The sequence below is a fragment of the Haliaeetus leucocephalus genome, unplaced genomic scaffold (assembly GCF_000737465.1).
Source record: "Haliaeetus leucocephalus isolate CR32 unplaced genomic scaffold, Haliaeetus_leucocephalus-4.0 Scaffold587, whole genome shotgun sequence".
NCBI classification, from domain to species: domain Eukaryota; kingdom Metazoa; phylum Chordata; class Aves; order Accipitriformes; family Accipitridae; genus Haliaeetus; species Haliaeetus leucocephalus.
The window spans coordinates 3,703,737-3,723,811 of record NW_010973023.1 but is presented as its reverse complement, the minus strand read 5'-3'; the positions used below and the strand labels follow the sequence as shown (position 1 = coordinate 3,723,811).

The following is a 20,075-nucleotide window of genomic DNA, read 5'->3' as shown; positions in this document are numbered from 1 at the left end:
TCATGAATTATAGATCCAAGTCTTTCCTGTTGACTACATCATTGAATTCCATTGTAGGACCTTCTCACCCATAAATCTTGTTACACAGTAAATTTGAAAACTTACAAGTAATTCTCAAGTGTTCAAATGAAAACATGTACTCCGAATGCATGTGTAGTAATACATAATAAAGAAATTCAGAGCACAGCTTTTCAGAATCAAAATTGTAGGCACTGGTCCAATAGCAGAAGTTATTTTAGCTCTAGTTTTCTTTTTAAATCATCAACACCAATGAAGAACCCATACCAATGGGCTTCTTAGAAATCATATTTTAAATACTTTATGGAAGACACTGTTTCCTCTCTAGGGTTTAAGCATCACCTACCACGATCAACTTGATCCTGTGGCATTTAACTCATAAATAAGAAAAAAAAATAGATTTTTTTATTTAGGTAAAAAAAGTAAAGTTCTGACCATTCTGAGAGACACCATTCCTGTTCATCAGTCCTCAGTGAAAGTCACAGACTTTGGACCTACAGATACCTATGCTGAATTGCTAAAACAGATCACCTCTGAAGAAGGACCATGCCTGAACTGCCTGGCATGAAGCAGGAGAGATTAAATGCTAGACGCAAGAATAGGATATGAAGGCCCTATATGCAAAGCTTCCATCCATACAATGGACTTTCTTTAGGGAAAGCAGACAATTGATATATATGTTCACAGGAGGAAATTTATCTACATAAAGAAAGGAAAGACATAAAGTGAATCTCTGAGACAAAATGCACATTTGGCTACTTGTTATCACTTATGTTGAAGCCAAAAGCAAGATTAAAAGATGCACAGTTTATATTTTGGTTCTTTATTGCTATGATTTTCTATTTGTTTTGTATAATATACATTTTTGTGCTGTTGTGTCTGTGTGACCATCTTGCTTACATCAATATTTTCTTTTGAATAAATGTACTTCTATTTATCTCTGAAGTAGTTAACTGTACAGGCTACTCTTTCCTGCATGCTTTAGTACTGATAACTTGGATAGACATTAGGTCAATAAAACTGGTAGGTTTCATATGCTATATGTATCCTTAATATCCAAAGGAATATTCAAAGCAAAAGCTTGTTCTATCCTGCAAGACTATTATCGACAACCACCCACAATGTGGGTTGAAATATCTGTTCACAAAATTAAATTTATTCATTTTGTATGAAGGACCATTTTGTCCTTGGACTAGATCTTAGCACCACAAAAGCATTTAGCCACCCCATTTCATGTAATGATATTAAATAATACACATAGCTTCACTTCAATGGTTTATGGTTTTAACTTCAGCTCAGATTCAAATGAAACTCAGCAGCACAAAAAACAGGTTTATTTTAGTCTGAAAGAAAATGAGCCAATCAAAATACAAATTTAAGCCAAATTCTAAGTTCTACTAAGTACACGATGCCTTTGTATTTAACATTGCTTGTTTTACAAAAAAACCCGAAAGCTTTATTTGCTAGTATCCAATAAAACCAAGAATCTTAGCTTCTGTTACCTTGTTATTTTGCTCTAGAAGCCATTTTTTAGCAAAGTGATTCCTTCGGAGACAGCTGGTATCATTATAATGATCCAAAAGTAGGCACTATTACAGACGTGATATTATTTTAATAAAGAAAAATATTTAAAATTTGTAATGAGCATACCCAGAGTTTTCTTTCAGTACTCCAGAACATCCTAAATAGAAGGCTTACTTCTTTTGGCTTTCTTTAACTTCAAATAACCTTCTTCTTTCTGTTAACAAAAACCAACCAACCAACCAAAAAAAAAAAGGCAAAAAACAGTAAAGCAAACAAAGCAGTAATACTAAGCTAACAACTCAACTAAAAAGTTGTTTCTGAGTGAAATGTTTAGTTGAATGATATGAGAAGTAATTAATAAAAGTTTCTATTTTGCAACATAAATATAATTTAAAGTATGTTTATATGTACAGTGGGTAGATAACTAAAACCAGAGCTATTTTGAAAATAGCCTTTTACATGCTGGCAGCCAAGACTTTCAAAACCAACTCATCACTTTTGGTGTCCAAACTTGAGATAATGACAAAGGCTTACTCTTCAGAGAAGTATTTAGCAGTGTCCCCAGTCAGCACCATTGTATTTTAATCTGGAGAGAGGAGGAATCAGACTAATGAGCATTGGAGAGTCCATCCCTACCCCAGTTAATAGACAAGTCCCTCTCCTATTCCTGAGACTCCAGCTGAAGCTTCCCTAGAGCTGTGCATCCACCTGGCTTGGCTCCAGCAGTGGCAATGCTGAAGGGGCAGTGCGGCAGGCAAGTGAGAACTTGCTGTCTCCTGCCACTTCCCAAAAGTAGTTTGCAGGGCTCAGCCTGCCTGGGGAGAGAGGAATGGCCTGGGACACTTGTGACTCATGACTAGGACAGGACAGGACAGCAAGACCAGCTACAAGCTCTCTGCTGGTCTAGCCTGCCCAAGCTGTAGAGCTAGCTCCATGCTCACAAGCCCTAGTGTGGCTGAGTCATTCCCCATGGTGGGGAAAGGACTTCAGCACTTAATTCGTATCATGGTGGAAGTCTCCCTTCAGTACTCAGACCCTTGGGGTTGTTATTCTTATAACCACAGTTATTTTTAGTTGCTGTTTTTCTCGTTTTCTTTGTAAGACTAACTCCTGACTCTACTGCTGTAGCATTGCAGTGCTGGGCCTGGAACTAGTGACTCAGTTGTGGCCCTGTGGAAGGGCCTTTCCCAGCTGCAGTTGGATGAGGCCAGCTCAGAGCAGCTGGGCTGGCGTTTCCTACACCAACTCCTCTCTTCCCTGCTGCAGCTTGAGCTCTGGGGTATGAGTGCGTTCCTGCTGCAGGCCCCTGAGGCTGCTCTACTGGCCCTTTCTGACCTGCATGGATAGCACAAACTGTGCTCTTTTAATTACCATTAAAAGTTACAGAATTGTCTTGTATTTGGCTTTAAAAGCATTAAAAAAAAAAAAGACAGATAAAATCTAATGTTAACAAATGCAAATTAAGTGGAAGAATCTGAATTATGGATACATACGCTTAAGTTCTTAATCAACAGTTAATAACTATGTTGACAAGGTAAGTTTATATATTGCAACATCTAATTAGGCAAAGGCACTTCAGATCAAGCATGGGTAATGAGACCTCAGATGGTCATGCTTGAAATGAAATATAAAAGGCAAGGGAACCTGGGTGAAAAGGGACTTAAGTGTGTGCAACTTTTCCACCTGGCTTATTCTGTCGAATTATTGCACAGTATTTTCAGTTGGCTATGAGCAGAAATAATACATATCTAAGTGAGAAAATACAATTGTACTGAGCATTGGAGACCTGGGACCTGTTCCTTCTAATGGGCCTAATTTCTGGGTAGTAAAAACGTATAGAACGTGGTTGTAAGGAGAAGGAGATGGAAGATACAACTGAGTTTTAAAGAACTGATAATTAGAAACAGAAGTGTAGCCCAGTGGTAGGTAAAAGCAATATTTAAGAATCATGAAAAAATATTTTGAAGAGGGATTTAAAAGTACACACTACTATCATTAGAGCAGTGTCCAGAGGAAAAAGTATTAAAAAAAAATAATTCATATTAGGAACTTACTAATTGCTGCTGCTGCCCCCATCTAGTAATACCGTAACAACTTAAATATATTAAGTTAATAACTAAGATAATATAACTTTTAAATCTCAGAATTAATTACAAATAACCTTTTGGAACTCTACAGAGCGTTGCTGAATTCAAGCACTTAAGACGAGATACTTACAGAGCCATTGAGAATGCCCATAGTTATATTGGGCAGGATAAAACTGTTTTCTGTAGAATCAGAAAATCTGCTTCAGAAACATATTTACATTGAGTAACATCATTAAATTTTTTCATTTTAGTAGTATCTTTTGCAGAAGACAAACATTTTAAATGCACCCTTGAAGTACAGTAACATAACCAATGGTTAAGGCTAATTTTATCCTGGCTAAGGTTAATTTTATCCAGAGCAGGCTCAATAAGATCTCTTGGTTTCCCCATTTTAACTGGAACATGCTAAAATGAAAAAAATTAAAAATTCCTTTTTATCTCTTAATTCAGGTCCTTGTAGACTGGATTAAGGGGTCTATGTGTGTGCGTCTTTTACCTGTCTTCTTCTGGCACAACCTTTCTTTACAGATGCTTCCATGTTGCTCTCCTTGACTGAGGAAGTCGGTTTTGAGGTCAGTGTTTCACATGTCAGATCCTCATTCCCTGTAATCATCTTAAAGTATAGAAGTTTATACCTTCATTAGCAAAAAAACACCAGTATTTTTCTACTTGTTAAAATGACCTACTTTTTCAAAAGGTGCCCTCATAATACAAAGTTGAAATAAACTACCAAATTACATTTTATAGGTGAAAAAAGTGATAAGCACAACATATTTCATCCATGTGCCCAGTCTGTGGGATATCATCCTCATAAAAATTGCACTGAAATCAGCTCAGCTATTTATCTTATTGAAATGCAGACAGAAGCATAGAAATTTAGATTGTAAATTACCTCCAGCAGTCATTTAATCATAACTTTTACTCAAAACAGAGCTAAATTCAAAGTTAGATCACATTGCTTCAGGCCCCATCCAGTCAAGTTTTGAGAATCTGAAAGGATAACAACTCTACAACCTCTTTGTGCAACTTGTTCCAGTACTTAACCATTCTCACTCTAAAGAATTTTTTTCTTTATGCCCACTAGGAATTTTTCCTGTTGCAACTTGTGCTTTTAGTGAAATTGTAATTAAACCTGTATTTTCAAAACTTCCATGTTTGTCTAACAACACAATGCCTTACACACACTGCAGTCAGCACTACACAATTGCTAAGGTTAGAGATTCCTTTCAGGAGCTGTTCATGAATATGTTTTCATATGAAGACAGACTGAACACCAAAAATTTCACCATGTTAACCTCACACAAATCTTGATAAACTGTCTTAAAGAAAGGAAAACTAATTATCCCACCTTAAAAGTCCCAAATAAAAAAAGTGTGTATCTCAGACAACACAGTAAATCATCTTCCCTTTCAGAAAAAAAGCAGCAGAAGGAAGAAAACATTAACTTATATGGTAGAAATTTTAAAAAACTCTATTGAGAATGATGGTAGAACATGATGAAAGTCATGCTCTTTATTGCCTAACATTGTTTTAGAACATACTGAATTTGTGAGAACCAGTGAGAATGAGCCCTGTTATTTACCTTACCTGTTCAAAGTTAGACTTGGAATGATGACTGGTTGTCTTAGCAATATAGACCTTAGAGTGGCAGGCTGCTTTATTTTCTTCATTTTTGGAGATGCACACTGTATCATTTAAGACAGATTCATGAATATTTAACTCTACTCCTTCATTTGATCTCTTTCTTTGTTGCTGTGATAAACTGGAATTTGTCATTTCATTGTCTAATTTACAAATCTGCAAATGTACTTTCTTTGACTGGTGTTGTTTCTCAAGAACTTGCGTGGTATTTTGACTTGCAAACTTTTTTCCCCTTCTTGCACTGGAAGTAGGAGATGGATATGTATTCAGATTCAGATTGATGTTCGATTTCTGAAGCACTGACCCAACATTCTTAAGAAAAGAAGGAGGGTTTGCCTTTTCGTGGTTGACTTCACTTGAATTCCCACCCAAAGCCAAGTTATCAGAAAAATCAGAATTAGTCATTTGTCCACCAGACTCTGTTTTCCACCGAAATACAGGTATACCATGTTTCGTATATGTTTTCGCATTCATTACCTGAAGTACGCTGCTATGAGTAGGATTTTTGACTGACATATTTTGAACAGGTTTGTAAACCTGAGTTATGCTAGACTTGCACACACTTAGCATAGAAGATGAAACACCCATAATTTTTATTGGTGAATGTCTTTCAGCATGTTCTCTTTTCTTCCCATTCATTTGATTTGTGGGCTTTCCATTCATTTGCATCAACTTTCCTTTGAAAATTGGTATAATTTTGCTGACTTTTTTGGAGGGTAGTTCAAAGGCTGAATTTATAGACACTCCTAAAGATTTCACAACTGGTAACTCTGGTACTTCTGGTATTTGCCTCTTATTCACTGATTTCTCTGTTGCTCCAATGCTAACCTTTTCTGTATCCTTACGGCTACTCGGAAAAGCGTGTGTTTCTGGCTCTTTGAACAAACGCTCCATCCAGTGGCTGTTTTCCATACTGCATGGTGAAGAAATTCTAGGCAAAGTCTGTTTCCTTGGAGGAGCCTGCGTTAGAGATACTACACAAACCATCTCACCAGCCAATTTCATATGCTTAGATTTTATTTCCTGCAATACAACAAGAGTTGCTAAATTGAATGAACTGAATTTAAAAGTCTGATAGTGCCACCTAATGCATCACTATATCATACCAACCAATATACATCACAATATATAACCATACATTTTCCTATTTTGAATTAAAATTAACTATATTTTTAAACAATATTTTGTTGCCACTATAAATGAAGATTTGTCTTCTCCTCCCCCCAGTTCTTTGTTTATAAACTATGCTGGAATATCATATTTCTCAGAAGGAAAGACTTAAGTTACAGTCATTATCTTGGTTTAGTGCTTTCCAACTGGGTAATGCCTACCCCTTTTGAGGGGGTCTGCAGAGAGTTTGACTGACAGGGCTCCTCGTCTCTTAAGACTTCTAAAGGCATCCGTAATCTGAGCAAAAGACAGTTTGGATGTCTATAAAAACTGCAGATGACAAAGAGGAGCCATTCTAGCTTTGATCACTGAAGAGACATAAACAGGAACTGCTTTCTGAAAGAGGATTATAGTATTTTAGAATCTCTGCAATTTCTGTCACTATTCTTTGTTCAGAATTAATTACTTCATTTCTTCTTTCACACGCTACTACCAAAGAAATTTGAGTCTCAGCCTTTGTCGCAACTTCAAATTAAAGGAGTTTTGATTGCTTGCCTCTTTTCCATCACCAGCCATGGAGTAAATCTTACAGCTTGAGTGTTTTTAAATGTGTAAGTCCACAGAACTTTGTGGTTTTTTTGTTTTGTTTTGTTTTTTAATTTAATAATAATAATTTTATTGTTGTTATTGTGGAAAAGGTGTGAGAAAGTTCTGGATATCCACTGTAAAATAAGGTCTATAGAATTGCAAATATTTATATCAACTAATTAACACTAAGTCCAATTTTTTAATGTATTTGTGATGTGAACAACAACATAACAATGGCAAATAGCAATATCATATTTAATTACACTTTTAATTAAAAGTTACATAGTTGATAGTTGTTTGTTGTGAAAAGCATAGTTATATGCTCTCACTGTGTTCTTAATATGATAAAGACCACTTCATACCGTGAACAAAGTACATGCCATTAATATGTTTATAAAAAAAAGGTACACGCACCGGAGCCCTGAAGAGTTCCTGTGTAGCATAAAGTGCTTTACTTGTCATCTTTACTGGAAATCCACATATATGTGAAAGATTACGCTTCATGTCAGAAAGAAAAGAATTCAATACATTTTCTGAACCTGTTCTAGGGAAATACTGCACTGGCTGACTTCGGATGCAACTTAAAGGGTACCTGAGTAAGTGTTCAGGAATACATAACAAGCTTCTTTACATGTCTATAATTATGATTCATATTCGTTGAGAAGAAAGCATGAACATGTCTAAAGCTTTTTCAAAAAGGTGAACAAAAGCACTTATTTTCTGAAGGGACTGAAGCTTATAAAGTTACAGGATTTCAACATGATTATACCATACTAAACTACCACAGTAAAGATTACTCAATATAAGTAATCCTTAGCCTAGTCTTTCCTAGCAGGAAAACTCTCTTTAAAACAAGTCTTTGTTGGCCATATTCTTACAGGAATTTAACTCCTCCTTTTACATCACCATTTAGAGTGGCATTATCATGTTTACAGAAGCTGTGAAGCTGTTCTATTTGACTTACTATTATTCAATACTAGGACAAAGAGACTTGACTAAATATTTTGTTCCAATTTGTCTAGTGAAACAATTCTCTACTGACTTCTACAAAATTATGGAAGAAGAAAATGTGGCACATTCAAAAATGAAAATTTAGACCTTTGCTAGAAGTGTAGTAAAGGAAACGTAACAAAAATATTCTGAAAGGATACGTAAAGAATCTTTCCCCTATTGGTTTGAAGTAAACACTGAAGTATATTTTTGTCTCTTCAAGATCCTCTGGAAGAATATATCCATACTTAAAAAAACCCACAAACTTGTATTACAAATACAAACTCCATAGGTAAAAAAAGGGAGGGAAAAACGAAAGCAGTGTATATTGTTTCTTACCAGATTCTTCCAGTGTATCTGAAATTCTTTATATGAATGGAAAGGAGATTCTGGAGGAATTATGTGGCTGATGTTTATGATCTGACCCATTTTCATGCTATGCATAGGTAAAGAAGGGATGCTTAGAAAGGGTGTCATAAAACTCAGCTGAAAATATATTTGACTTTTTGGGGAAAAAAAAGCAAATAATTTTTGGCATTGAAAGTATTTATGGATTATTTTTATGTTTTGAGGACTAGTACCTTTAGCTCATAAGTTTATGACAGAACAATAGCACTATTTCCTGAAGTATGGAAAAGAATTTGGCACCTACAAGTCTAATTTTCTCTTGTCTGTAATACTCACTACGAGTGAATGTAGAGCAAAAGCAAATATATCATTACGTCTCATATTTTTATGGTTAACATCATAGGTGAAAATAGGGGTAGTTTGCGGCAAAGCTGGAAATATGTTTTTTCTTTATATTGACACTTTCTGCTAAAATAATATTTCAGAAAAATTAATTCTCTTGTATATCACAGATGTAGCAATTACTAAAATTGAAATAATATTTAAATGTGTAATTTATGATTCACTGATTAATTTTTCTCATTTTCTGTAACATTGAGACCATAAAACTAAAAAAGAAAGATTCCTGAATGTAAAACAGACTGTAAAACAAAAGTGTTCTTATCACTAGTATCAAATTCACAATTCATATGGGAAACATTCCAGGAAATGTTTGTTTCTGCTGAAATGTAAAGAGACTCCTACCTTGGCAAAACATAGCACCAGTTACTTAATATGGAATGTTGGTGAATAACTGTATTTTCATTGCTGTCAAACAGCTTTAAGGTGTTTGCTGAAATATCAAAATCTCCCAGCTTAAAACAGAAAAAATAAGTTAGTTGCAAATAATTCTACAGCAGTATGAAATTAAAATTTTCCAAAATAATTGTGTATCACAATACACTGAAGCTTATACATTATTATTCCTTTATCAGCTCTCACAGACTGATCATTTCAGAAGATATTCCCATTATCAAATTGCACACTATCTTATATTACAGCCTACACTTCCAAGAGTTATGTCAGTACAAGGTTTAAAGGTTATTTAAATCAGTGAGATTTAAACTTTATTTGAAGTGTTTTAATAAGTAAGAGTACAGAAGGAATTTTATCAAACTAAGAACTGTCTCACTTCCATGCACATTTTTTAAAGTTCACATCAGAAACCCATGTTTGACAGCCCAGTAACTGTGTATGCCACTTTGCCTTATCAAGTGCAAAGATCCAAGCAACAGAATTAATGGGACATATAGTTTCACCCTGTGAGAAGTCAAAAAACACCACGCATTTTCACAATATGAAAATATTTGACTGTAGAGGCCAATCAATCAAACACTGAGATTTGAGAAACTTTTTCTCTCTCTGTGATCTACCAGGGTTTGCATTTATTCACTGACAAGAAAATCTGGCCATTTCTGTTTTAGAATAGTATTAAAATGATCAAACTGATAATGAAGCCACATCATGATTGCTTCCATCATTGCTTTGTGTAATTCTGGAACTGGATTCCTACAGATAGCATTAATGTTTATGCTGTCCAACTAGGTCACAGAAGAAATCCTATTCTTCTATTCTAAGAAAGAAGAGTTTGGATCAGAAATACTTATTTTGGAAGAAACCAGCAAGCCTGACAAATATGCCCCTGTATGTATGGACATATTCAACAAAGGTGACATGGCTGCCACAAAGGATGGTAATTTTTCAACCTCAACCATGATTTCTTAAACAATTTATTAATTATGCTTATAAGCAGCATAGTCCAGGCTGCTCCAGTATTTTGGAAGCTGCATAGAAAAGGAAGCAGATTCCAGAATAATTATATAAAGGAACTTTAAATATAGTGCCGACAACTTACCTGTAGCTTTGCTTTTAAGATGTTACTCAAAACTGTCTATGTGTTACAGTGAGATAGTGAATGCCTTTTCTAGAAAACACTGCTAGAAGGAAATCTAGAATCATGAACACGCTTCACTACTATATTCTGCTAGCATTTTTTGAAAGGTCTCTTAGTTAGACTAGAATCTCAATTTTACAATGCTTGCTAGAATGCATCAATATAGATATTATATGGATCTTATGCACTTAAAACAGATGCAGATATTCAATGAATATGATTACTGTCATAATGCAATCAGAAATAAGCACTTCTAGCCCCATCATGCTAATTGCAAGTCACCTAACAGAAAAGAAGATAAAGATTAATAAGACAAAAATAGAAAATATACCTCAGGGGGTGGCAACCGAATTGAGCAAGGCTCCACACTGATGCAAAGCTGTCTCTCTGATACATTGAGGTCTATAACTAAAATAAAACCAAAGCGCAAAGCCCTGTTTTGAACTACAGTTCATCTGTTGGACGGAAAGCTAAACCAAATGTTTATTTAAAGTAATTGTTAGTCAAAATGCTGCATTTGAAAATCAAAAGGCTAGACTTCCTCAGCATGGAAATTAAAAATAAGTGCATTTTAACTGTGAAAAATTAAAATAATAATGAATTACCATCCATACAGTACACCTCTGTAGGAACTTATGGCTGTCCATGCAACTGGATGCTTGATACTCACATCCTTGATACACAAACAGCCATTTTCAAAGCCAATGTAGTTCTTACAAACATTGGCTGTATTGAGTCATCTAGCCCAGTATTATACATCCAGAAGTGGTCAATAGGAAAGACTATATGAGCAAGGCAAGCATTTACTGACACATCTCCAGAACATTCACCCAGCCCTGAGCAAGCTGTAGCATAGGGACTAAATGTATTACATTCCTCAACATATGTCCCTGTTACAAATTTAGGCTCCAACATCCCCCAAAGTAATCTTTGATTTTTATAGTGGAATAAAAATACTACTTTGTAATTTTTGTAACAGCTAAGCAGCATGCTTTGTGACTTTTGTGAACAGCAAAGGTAGTACATACAGGACAGTCACTTTAGCTCATTTCCTATCTGTTTTTATGGAACTTTCACATCACTTGCAAGACACATAATTTGAGGCAAGTGCATTTAATTGTAATAATCATAACTTTTAAAAGGTAAATTTCAATCTATGGCTGTAGATTAACAGTAGGAAAATTACTTTTTTTGTGGGTAAATTTTCAAAGGTGTAGTTGAGCTGACAACTATTACATACAGAGCATCATCTGCCATCAAGTGTATTTTGACAGATGTTATTTCAGAATTAAATACAAAAAGACATTGTGTTGGTAATACCAAGATCATGCCAGTATGAAAGTACATAACTATACCTTGCTCTCACAAGTTTACCATTAACAAAACACTGTACTTACCAACAGCATTTTGCCTTCCTGAATGAGACAAAAAATCTTTACCTTAATAAATGAAATAGATAGACATTATTTTCTAAACGATATGTCAAATGTCTTAATGCAATAAAAAAAAAAAGGAGAAATCACACAGTTTTGTTTGTGTGTGCTATGAACGCTGAAAGGTTTGTTCCTTTTAAGGAGAGAAAACCCCCTCTATCAATTAACTTTTCACTGATTTATTAACCTCTTATAAAAAAAAGAAAGATATATGAAAGTATATTAGTGGACAGCAATTTATACATCATTTTTTCCTTCCAGTAAGGAATTTATACATTGAGCTATTTTTAATTGACTAACTGTTAATAAATTTCTCAGGTTCAAAAGCAAATCTGTATAGTACTACTACATATTTTACCATATATCATCAGTTTTGCCCAGCTTTAGCAACATATATGATTAGACAAGCTGCATGTAGCAGGGTCACATTGCTGTTAGTCAATGTCTTTCATTTAAATCAGTTTTATACCAGCTACCATCTAACCCTCTACTTCTAGGTGCTATTCCTGAATAAGTTGATTTCATTCAGAGCGCTATATATTTTGAAGATACCGAAACAGGATACTGTTAATATTGTGGCTGGAAATAAGACAATAACATAAACACTTTTCTCAATGTATATTTGGAATGATCTATACAATTGCTGTACTTAATAAGAGCACACCACAGTATCTGAAACACATCTGTTTTTCCACACTTTGGTAATTCACATTTATCCTACACAGGAGTTAGTAGAGAGATGTCAGGCAGAGGAAGTACCATCTGAAAAGGCAGAGCTTGGTAGAAGGAGATGGTCTGACAGAAAAACACTTCTATATAAGAAGAGCATGCAAACTATGTGCAGAAGTGCCACTGATAAAAGCATGAATCTGAAAAACAGGCCCAACTTTTAGAAGACATTTACTGTCCAACAATATTTGGTTTGGAAATTATTAATCTGGTATGTTGCGTTCAGTTGAAATAATTATTTCAAAGATGAGAAAGAAGATGAAAAAGTGAATGATATGTCCATTCAGATTGTTAACTTGAATCATTGAACTTGGATAAAGGAACAATAAAAATGCAGTCAAAGAAAAAAATCATAGGATAAATGAATGAAATAATTTAATATAATGAACTAAATAGTGGTGGAAATGAAATAATGATGGAAATTAAATTATGGAAAATAAATACAACAATAAAGAGCTGAAAACTAAATGCTTGATCTCTGACCCAGGTGAGTCAAATACCTTGCACCAAGAGATGACCAGCCTTGTTCCATCTGGGTGCAAGTCTGGCTGTAAGCGTGTAGGAGAGACAGGTTTGGAGAATGGCTGGACTAACTGTTTGTGGTGCTTCCAGCTAATAACATCAGTGAGAAAAGAAAAATACATTAATAATTTAACAGATTTTTTTTTAAAGGCTTCAGTCAAAATTTAATCAAAGATACTGCTACTGCATCTTGGAGCCAAATCCTAGTATATGTTACACATCTTTACTTTTCATCTACTTAGCTACAAGATAAAGTTAGCACAATATTTGATGTAGGCATTTAGATTTCATGCGTCATAAAAGTAAGGTGCACTGCAATTCATGTAATGTTTTCACTGATAATAGACTTGGGGAAAAGACTAATTGGACTATATGGAGTACTTTACTAGATAGCCATCTCTTTCCAGACAATAGGCACAACATCCAAAATTTACATGTATTAACTCTGCTGTCAAACTCAAGACCAGAGACATTTTCTTGCAATCACAAGAACAATAGATAAACATAATTTTGTTCACCTAGCAGTACGACTTGCTTTACGGCTTGCTTGTCCTGCACAGCTTTCTGTTGACAGCATTGGTCAAGAAAAATAAACTAACTACAACAGGTTAAAAAGAGTTAACTAACACACATCCAGGAGGATGTTTCCAATGAGATCCTGCAAGGATCTGCTTGCAGCTCATGGTTATTAAATATACTTCATACTACTAATCTGCTGGTCTTAGAAAATTGAACAATGACAGGTCAGTTACATGTATCAACATAAAGCAGTTTTGTAAGGAAAGCATATTTGAACAGTATGTGTCTTACTAATCCAGATATACACTTACACTTCTTGAAACAAAGAAAAATACACCCAACTGGCTGTGCATATGAATCATGAGAGCTACTGGCTTTGACTACAATCAGTTTTTTGATGCAGCAATTTTAGTGCATCCACACATACATTCATAAACCCCGCAAACATTGCATACCAGAAGATAGCAAATCATATGCATAACGGTCTAAAAATATATCAGCTGTTAAGCTCATGAGTTCCATTTCTTCTCTATGTTTTTGTTTTGCTTCTCTGAGACTGTCCTATACAGGCTGGATAAACCCCAAACGTGAATGGGGAGACAGTTCAGCTGTCTGAACACCCCCACCTGTGGAACCTACAGAGCACATGCAGACGGAGTGACACCAGCAGGAGACCTGCAGATCTTTGGCCCGAAGGGCATGTCTGTCAAGGTCAAACCCCAACGACCCTGAGCAGGATCAGGATCCCACTGCAGCAGAGAAATGTAGTGAAATAGCTTAGGAACTTCTTAAAACTTTTGACTCTGACAAAGTATACTTACCATTCCCAGGTTCATAAAAGACATGTTGTCTATGGGACAGACTTTTTTGCCCTGACACTTGGCTTCTGTAGTGCAAATTGTATGCTCTACAAAAAATACTCATTTCTGGCAACAGCAATTGCAGAGAAGTGTAACAATCTTAAGAACTGTGACATCTTTCAGCACTTACAGTAGCTCCTTGTTTCTCTATGTAGGCTTGGCATATGCCTGATTTGTAAAATGGTATCTAAAAATAAATTAAAAAAAAATAAATTAAGTGTCTGAAATTAAGGGGTGTTTCAGGAAATGATAAATTAAATTCTGGTCCATCCGTGACTTCGTCAAAGAAAAACAGGCTAAGGAATAGTTAAAGCAAACACCATATCCTGTATTTTAAAGGATAATGATAACCAAAATTAGTTCAGGCATTTGCCATAGCATAATCTCATTTCCAGTGAAAGATACATTAACAAGCAAGCAAACAACTGCCCACAACAACATTGCAGAACTCTGCCCCTGCTGCTCTCATCGTGAATTGGGTGGCATCTTACCAACTGAGTCCATTCTGTTCCTCAAAGGGTTCACCATCTGAAAAGGCCATTTTATCAAAAGAGTTGAAGACATAAGCTGCCATCTACATTACTAATGCACAAAAATAAAAGTTTGCTTTAAATGACATAATCCTTGATCATCAAAGAAAACGCTTCTTAGAGAAACATGCATGTACGTGTGATGGATACACTTGACTCCTAGCTGTACTTTGGTTCAGGCTGACCAAGAAGCAATGGGCCTCAAGTCCTTGGGGCGAATTTGTGAGCTGGAAAGCCCCTGGCTCATGTACAAGGGAGTGGAGGTGTCTTGAGGAATATTTCAAAAGGTGGTTTCAAAACCCTAAAGTACAAGATAAACAAAGTACAGAATAAGATATAAGAGCTAAACTGAAGACATCTGTCTTGTCTATACTACTGACTAGCAGCCAACTACTTCACCCTATAAATATTAAAATCAAGATGGGCCCAGTTTGAGCTCTCCCTGATAGGCAGCTGGCCTGCATGTCAGGTGACTCTCCCCTTAGGCAGGGATGCCTCTCAAGGTTAGAGATTCTTTACCTAAGAGATCCTTCCTGACTCAAGGCAGAAAGATCCCTTATCCATGACAAATCCTCGGTAAGTGACTGATAGCATGCTATGAAGCACTACTAATCCATGTAGCTACTCAGATATTATAAACATTGTATGGATAATTCCATTAGACATGAACTGTTGATCAAGTCTGAGACCAACATTGGATCCAGCCACACCTAGGCTCCAAAAAGGAGTTTAGAAAGCAAGGGGGTCCACTCTGAACCTCATGATTCAATGGGAGGTTCCTCTTTACTCTTCACACCTCTGATCTCTGTATGAGTCATGCTAACTCAGTTTTCCTTTGTGTGTTTGTTCCATGCAGTAATTAATAAGATGAACCTTGTCATCAAACTTACTGAACCTTGTCAAACCACTGTAAAACTTTGTTAAATTCCATCAAACTTACTGAACTCTGTCAAATTATTATTTTACCTCAGTAAAACATATTGCTGCTTCTCTCTTTTGAGTGAGATGCATTCCGCTCATCCTAATAGTATGTAACTACATATACTTATTTACACACTGATACTGACCGCCATTACAACTGAAAGTTGATTTAGTGTTCCAATAACAGGTGCAGAAAGGATGTCTTGATGCAGGAATAATAACTGTCTATTAAAAAAAAAAAAAAAGAAAAAAGTTCCAAAATAATTTTCCATACTTGATTTTCTCAGCTTAAATTTATTTTTCTCACCTTCTGCAAACATAATACATTCCACTTTTAATTGGTTTCCAGTGGTTCAGTATAATATATTGGACTAGTCCAAGTTACTTGCTCTTAACCCACCCACAGTGGTCTAAGACAAAGACGACAAAGACTACAGGCCTTTGACACATGAACAGAACTCTCCAAAAGCATTTATTTTGCCAGAATTTCTCATTTCTTTGCTTTCCTATTAAAGGGAATGACATAACACTTGGTGAACACTAAGGAGCATACATATGCTTTCCGAGTATTCTTTTCACTCAGTCTCAACCTACATAAAGCAATACAATAACTCAAAAGATGTTCCTAAAGCATTCCAACTTTGCATGTGAACACAGATTAATTTTAACTATATATTAACTTGAAGTAGGTGGCCTTGTTAGTTTTAACCGATGACATTTAAAACATAATAGAAATGTGTTTTTTTCCCCAATAGCCAGCAAGTCCCCCATGGAAAAAAACATAAAATTTTGAACAATTTTATACTGTTTGCTGCTGGTAAGAATGTTGCTGATTTTATTACGGTTAACTCCAGTACTGCTAATAAAATCTTTCAATAACAACCACAAACAGCTTCTGAAAATAATAACCCTCAAAACTCTTTACCTGCAAATCTTTAGCTGTGTATTCCTTGTCTCAGTTTCCGGTATCTGAGAACTCAGTGTTACTGTAGTGGCACAGAGTTTTTGTAGCTCCGGCAGACTGACGAAGAACAGAGACTGGGGCCTGGTGTCATTCATGTTATATTTTTGATTGCCTCAAAGCAGCACTTGGGTCTTGAAAGAAAAATTTTAATTCAATTTTATAAGGCAGGTATTTGTTTCCAGAACTTTAGAAGTATATGGTATCGGGTAAATGAATAATCAATTACTTTCTGATTAAGGTTAGGTAGGCAATATAACATGATTTGGTCAACTAAACCAGACAGCTCAATATACTTTTGCTATAAATAATGCATTATACTTGAAAAAATAATTATTTACAAGAGTTAAAATATTCAGAGTAAAGACAATGACAAAACCATCCTTTCCACCTTCTTCTCAGTCTAGGTTGGAGCTGGAATATACCTGGGATCCAGGAGCTGAGGAATCCCTCTGTAATATTGGTCCCCTCCTGCCTGGCGAGAAAGTTTAATTCCCAGGAGCTCAACAGCGATCTCCTCACTAAGTCATACAAAGACCGTGGCTGGCCTGCCGGAGAGCATGAAAACCACAGAAACACAGAGGGATGTTGGAAATCTTTTCCTTTTTCCCCACAGGAGGCTCCTTTCCAAGTGGTACAGAGAACGTGTGTGCTCCCTGCTGAAATCCACCTCTCTTCTCAAGTGACAGGTGAACACTGTATTCTAACCTATGCAGAACTGAGTACAGTCTTACACCAGGCTGAAAGCCATACTAATCCAGAATCACATTCAGGTATATGATTAATAATGAACACATACAATGTGTTCTCCCATTCTTGCTCTCAGAGGAGAAATGTATGAAGAACAGCATTTTGCCTTGGTGGGAATTTTTAATAAGTACACTCCTAAATATTTATCAAAAGATGAAGAAAACATACCTGGTATTTGGAGTGGAATGTGATTAGACATATAGTGGTTCTACCAAAGCTGTCTCTCACATCTAAGCTTTGCCTTATAATAGAAATTATTGACTATATGTTGTGTTCAAGAGTATGAGGCAGTTTTGGGCTCAGGCCACAATCATTATCTTGAAGTGCACATGACCTGATATTTCACACAAAGTCAGAATACAGAGTACATGTATGTTCACTGCCACACCACTGAGTAGATGTGCTGCAACACCATCATTTTTGGAACTTCCTAAAAAGCACCAGAAAGAAGAACCGAAAAAACCAGAATTTCAGACTGAGAATGTGATCCTTTGATGCAGTATTAACAAAATCCATGTGAGCGGGAGTAATATGAAGTCATGGCTGTTACCTGGCCTGTTGTATGCCTGTTGTATGCTCCTATGTGTTGCAGCACAGGCCAGGCTCAGTGTAAAGGAACTAGAATATTTATGACGAAAAAGAACATCTAACATTTCATTATTTAAAGAAAATACACCTTTTAACTATAGCACCTTTCTCAAACAAAGTGTTTCAAAGAAAAACAGGCAGGTAGAAAGTCTGTTTGTTACAAAAAGCCAGGAGCAAACACTGCACACCAGAAAAAGCTGTTTTAATAGTTCTCCCCCCTCCAAACCCTAAAACCCTTTTGGGAAATGGTCTTACCAGCACAGTGAAGATAGTGATAAGTATTTTGTTTCCAAATTTTATGAAGTCACCAGGTATTCACCTGAAAAGCAATTTTGCAAATCGTGATCAAAAAATTATGAACTGGCGATATTTTTTTGAGGAACAATGTCAAAGATAACTTTGCTGTTCTGATTTTGCTTTGCCTTGCTTACAGTGTAACACATTCAAAAGATTAACCTCAGTCATATCCTAGAAAAATCATAAGGTCAGTGTTTTATAACTGTAATTTAAAAGAAAATAACATGTTTCTTTGTTTCTTACCCTTAAAGGAAAACACATTTCAAGTTTTTTCTAGCAATCATTAAAAGTATTTTTTTTAAAAATACCAGCCAAGACTATCACTTCATTATAGAATTCCAAAAGCTACAGCTTAAGGGAAAGAACTATTTTAAACAAATGAGAAAAAAATCTTGTCCCTTTGCAAACACAGAAAAGAAAGGCCGGGTCCCCAGCTTTCATGTTTAATGTTTAAAAGAATCCTAACCGGCCAACTGGGGATTTTTGTGGCAAAGATGTTGTCAAACACATGCTGCAACGCTCCAGTGATCCACTTGCTGTTTGAGGCCAATACCCCTGTGGGAACCACTGGCTGTATTCAGTGTAAGTTAAATCTTCCCAGTCATCTTAAAAGCTAATGGGACAGAGTGCTTGCTAATGGCTTCTCCCTTCAGGGGAGAGCATAAAGAGAGAAGTACCAGTTAACATAGAACTACCAGTTATAAATCATAGGAAATAAACCCAACTGCCTTCTGTACAAGTAGGAGAACTGAATGCGTGTGGGAGAAGTTACATCTTTAAATGCCGATAATCACAACACATGAACTTGAAACCACCACAGAGCTCCTGCTAAGCTGAACAGGACATCAGTTGGAGAATGGCTATCGCTGGTTTTCTGTCAAAACAGACAGGTAAATCACAGAGCTTGGTGGTGCTATTTGTTGTTTTCAGTAATGACCTGGAAGATGGAGTGAAGAGCCTCCTTATTAAAGCTGAGAACACCACCAAGCTGTGAGGGACGGTAGCCACTCTTCCCGTTAGGATGACTGTAATGAACTAGAGACGGGATCTAAAGATCGTGGTGGCATTCAGCGAGGAAGTATGAAGCTGTCCTGCACACAGATAACCAACAGCACATGCACAGGGTACAAAACAACTACCTGAACACCAGCTTTGAGGACAGGTGCCTCGACAGGTCACACTAGGTAAATTTTATGTCACTGAAGTTATGCTGTAAACAAACCCCACAAAAAAACCCATCTTCTAATCACGCCAGTGTACATGGGGCTGTTGCTGCTGAGGCACCCAAGCAGCGTACAGGTGTGACCCAGCGCCAGTAATGATGGGGACAGGGGGACCCATTCTGGCCAGCCCAACAAGCAAAGCAAGCCATCAAACCCATCTCAGGCCAGAGTGAAGGAACCGGAGTTTAGCTTCAACACCACTGAGGAAAACCAGGGCTGCGGGTGGGTGAAAGGGCGTCACCAAGAGAAGGGGAAGGCGCCGCTCCCCGTGCCCTCAGCCCACCAGGCAAGGCAGGGGGGATGTCACAGGGAACCCTCGCCTCAAGCCCCGCGGGAGAGCTCTCCCCAGGCAGGGCTCCTACCCCAGCCGGCAGGATGTGAGGAGCCGTCCCGCAGCACCTCTGACAGGGACGCTCCTCCAGCCGCCTCCCTTCACGGCCTGCGCGGGGCGACGAGGCAGCCGCGCGCCTCCCGCCTTCGGCGCGAGCAACCGCCGCGCGCGC

At 36.7% G+C, this 20,075-nt stretch overlaps 1 protein-coding gene across 1 annotated transcript; it reads right to left on the bottom strand.

Annotated features, from left to right (window-relative positions):
- Positions 1-1,699: 1,699 nt before the first annotated feature.
- Positions 1,700-16,812, bottom strand: LOC104838323 (chromosome unknown open reading frame, human C18orf63). Its single transcript, XM_010578003.1, has 13 exons — positions 16,679-16,812; positions 15,900-15,978; positions 14,433-14,489; positions 12,902-13,013; positions 11,637-11,678; positions 10,571-10,647; positions 9,051-9,160; positions 8,298-8,394; positions 8,120-8,205; positions 7,377-7,560; positions 5,217-6,293; positions 4,126-4,242; positions 1,700-1,756 (listed from the first exon to the last, which is right to left on the bottom strand). Exons 1-13 carry the CDS (start codon positions 16,810-16,812, stop codon positions 1,700-1,702), a joined length of 2,229 nt encoding a protein of 742 aa, XP_010576305.1.
- Between the last annotated feature and the right edge of the window lie 3,263 nt (positions 16,813-20,075).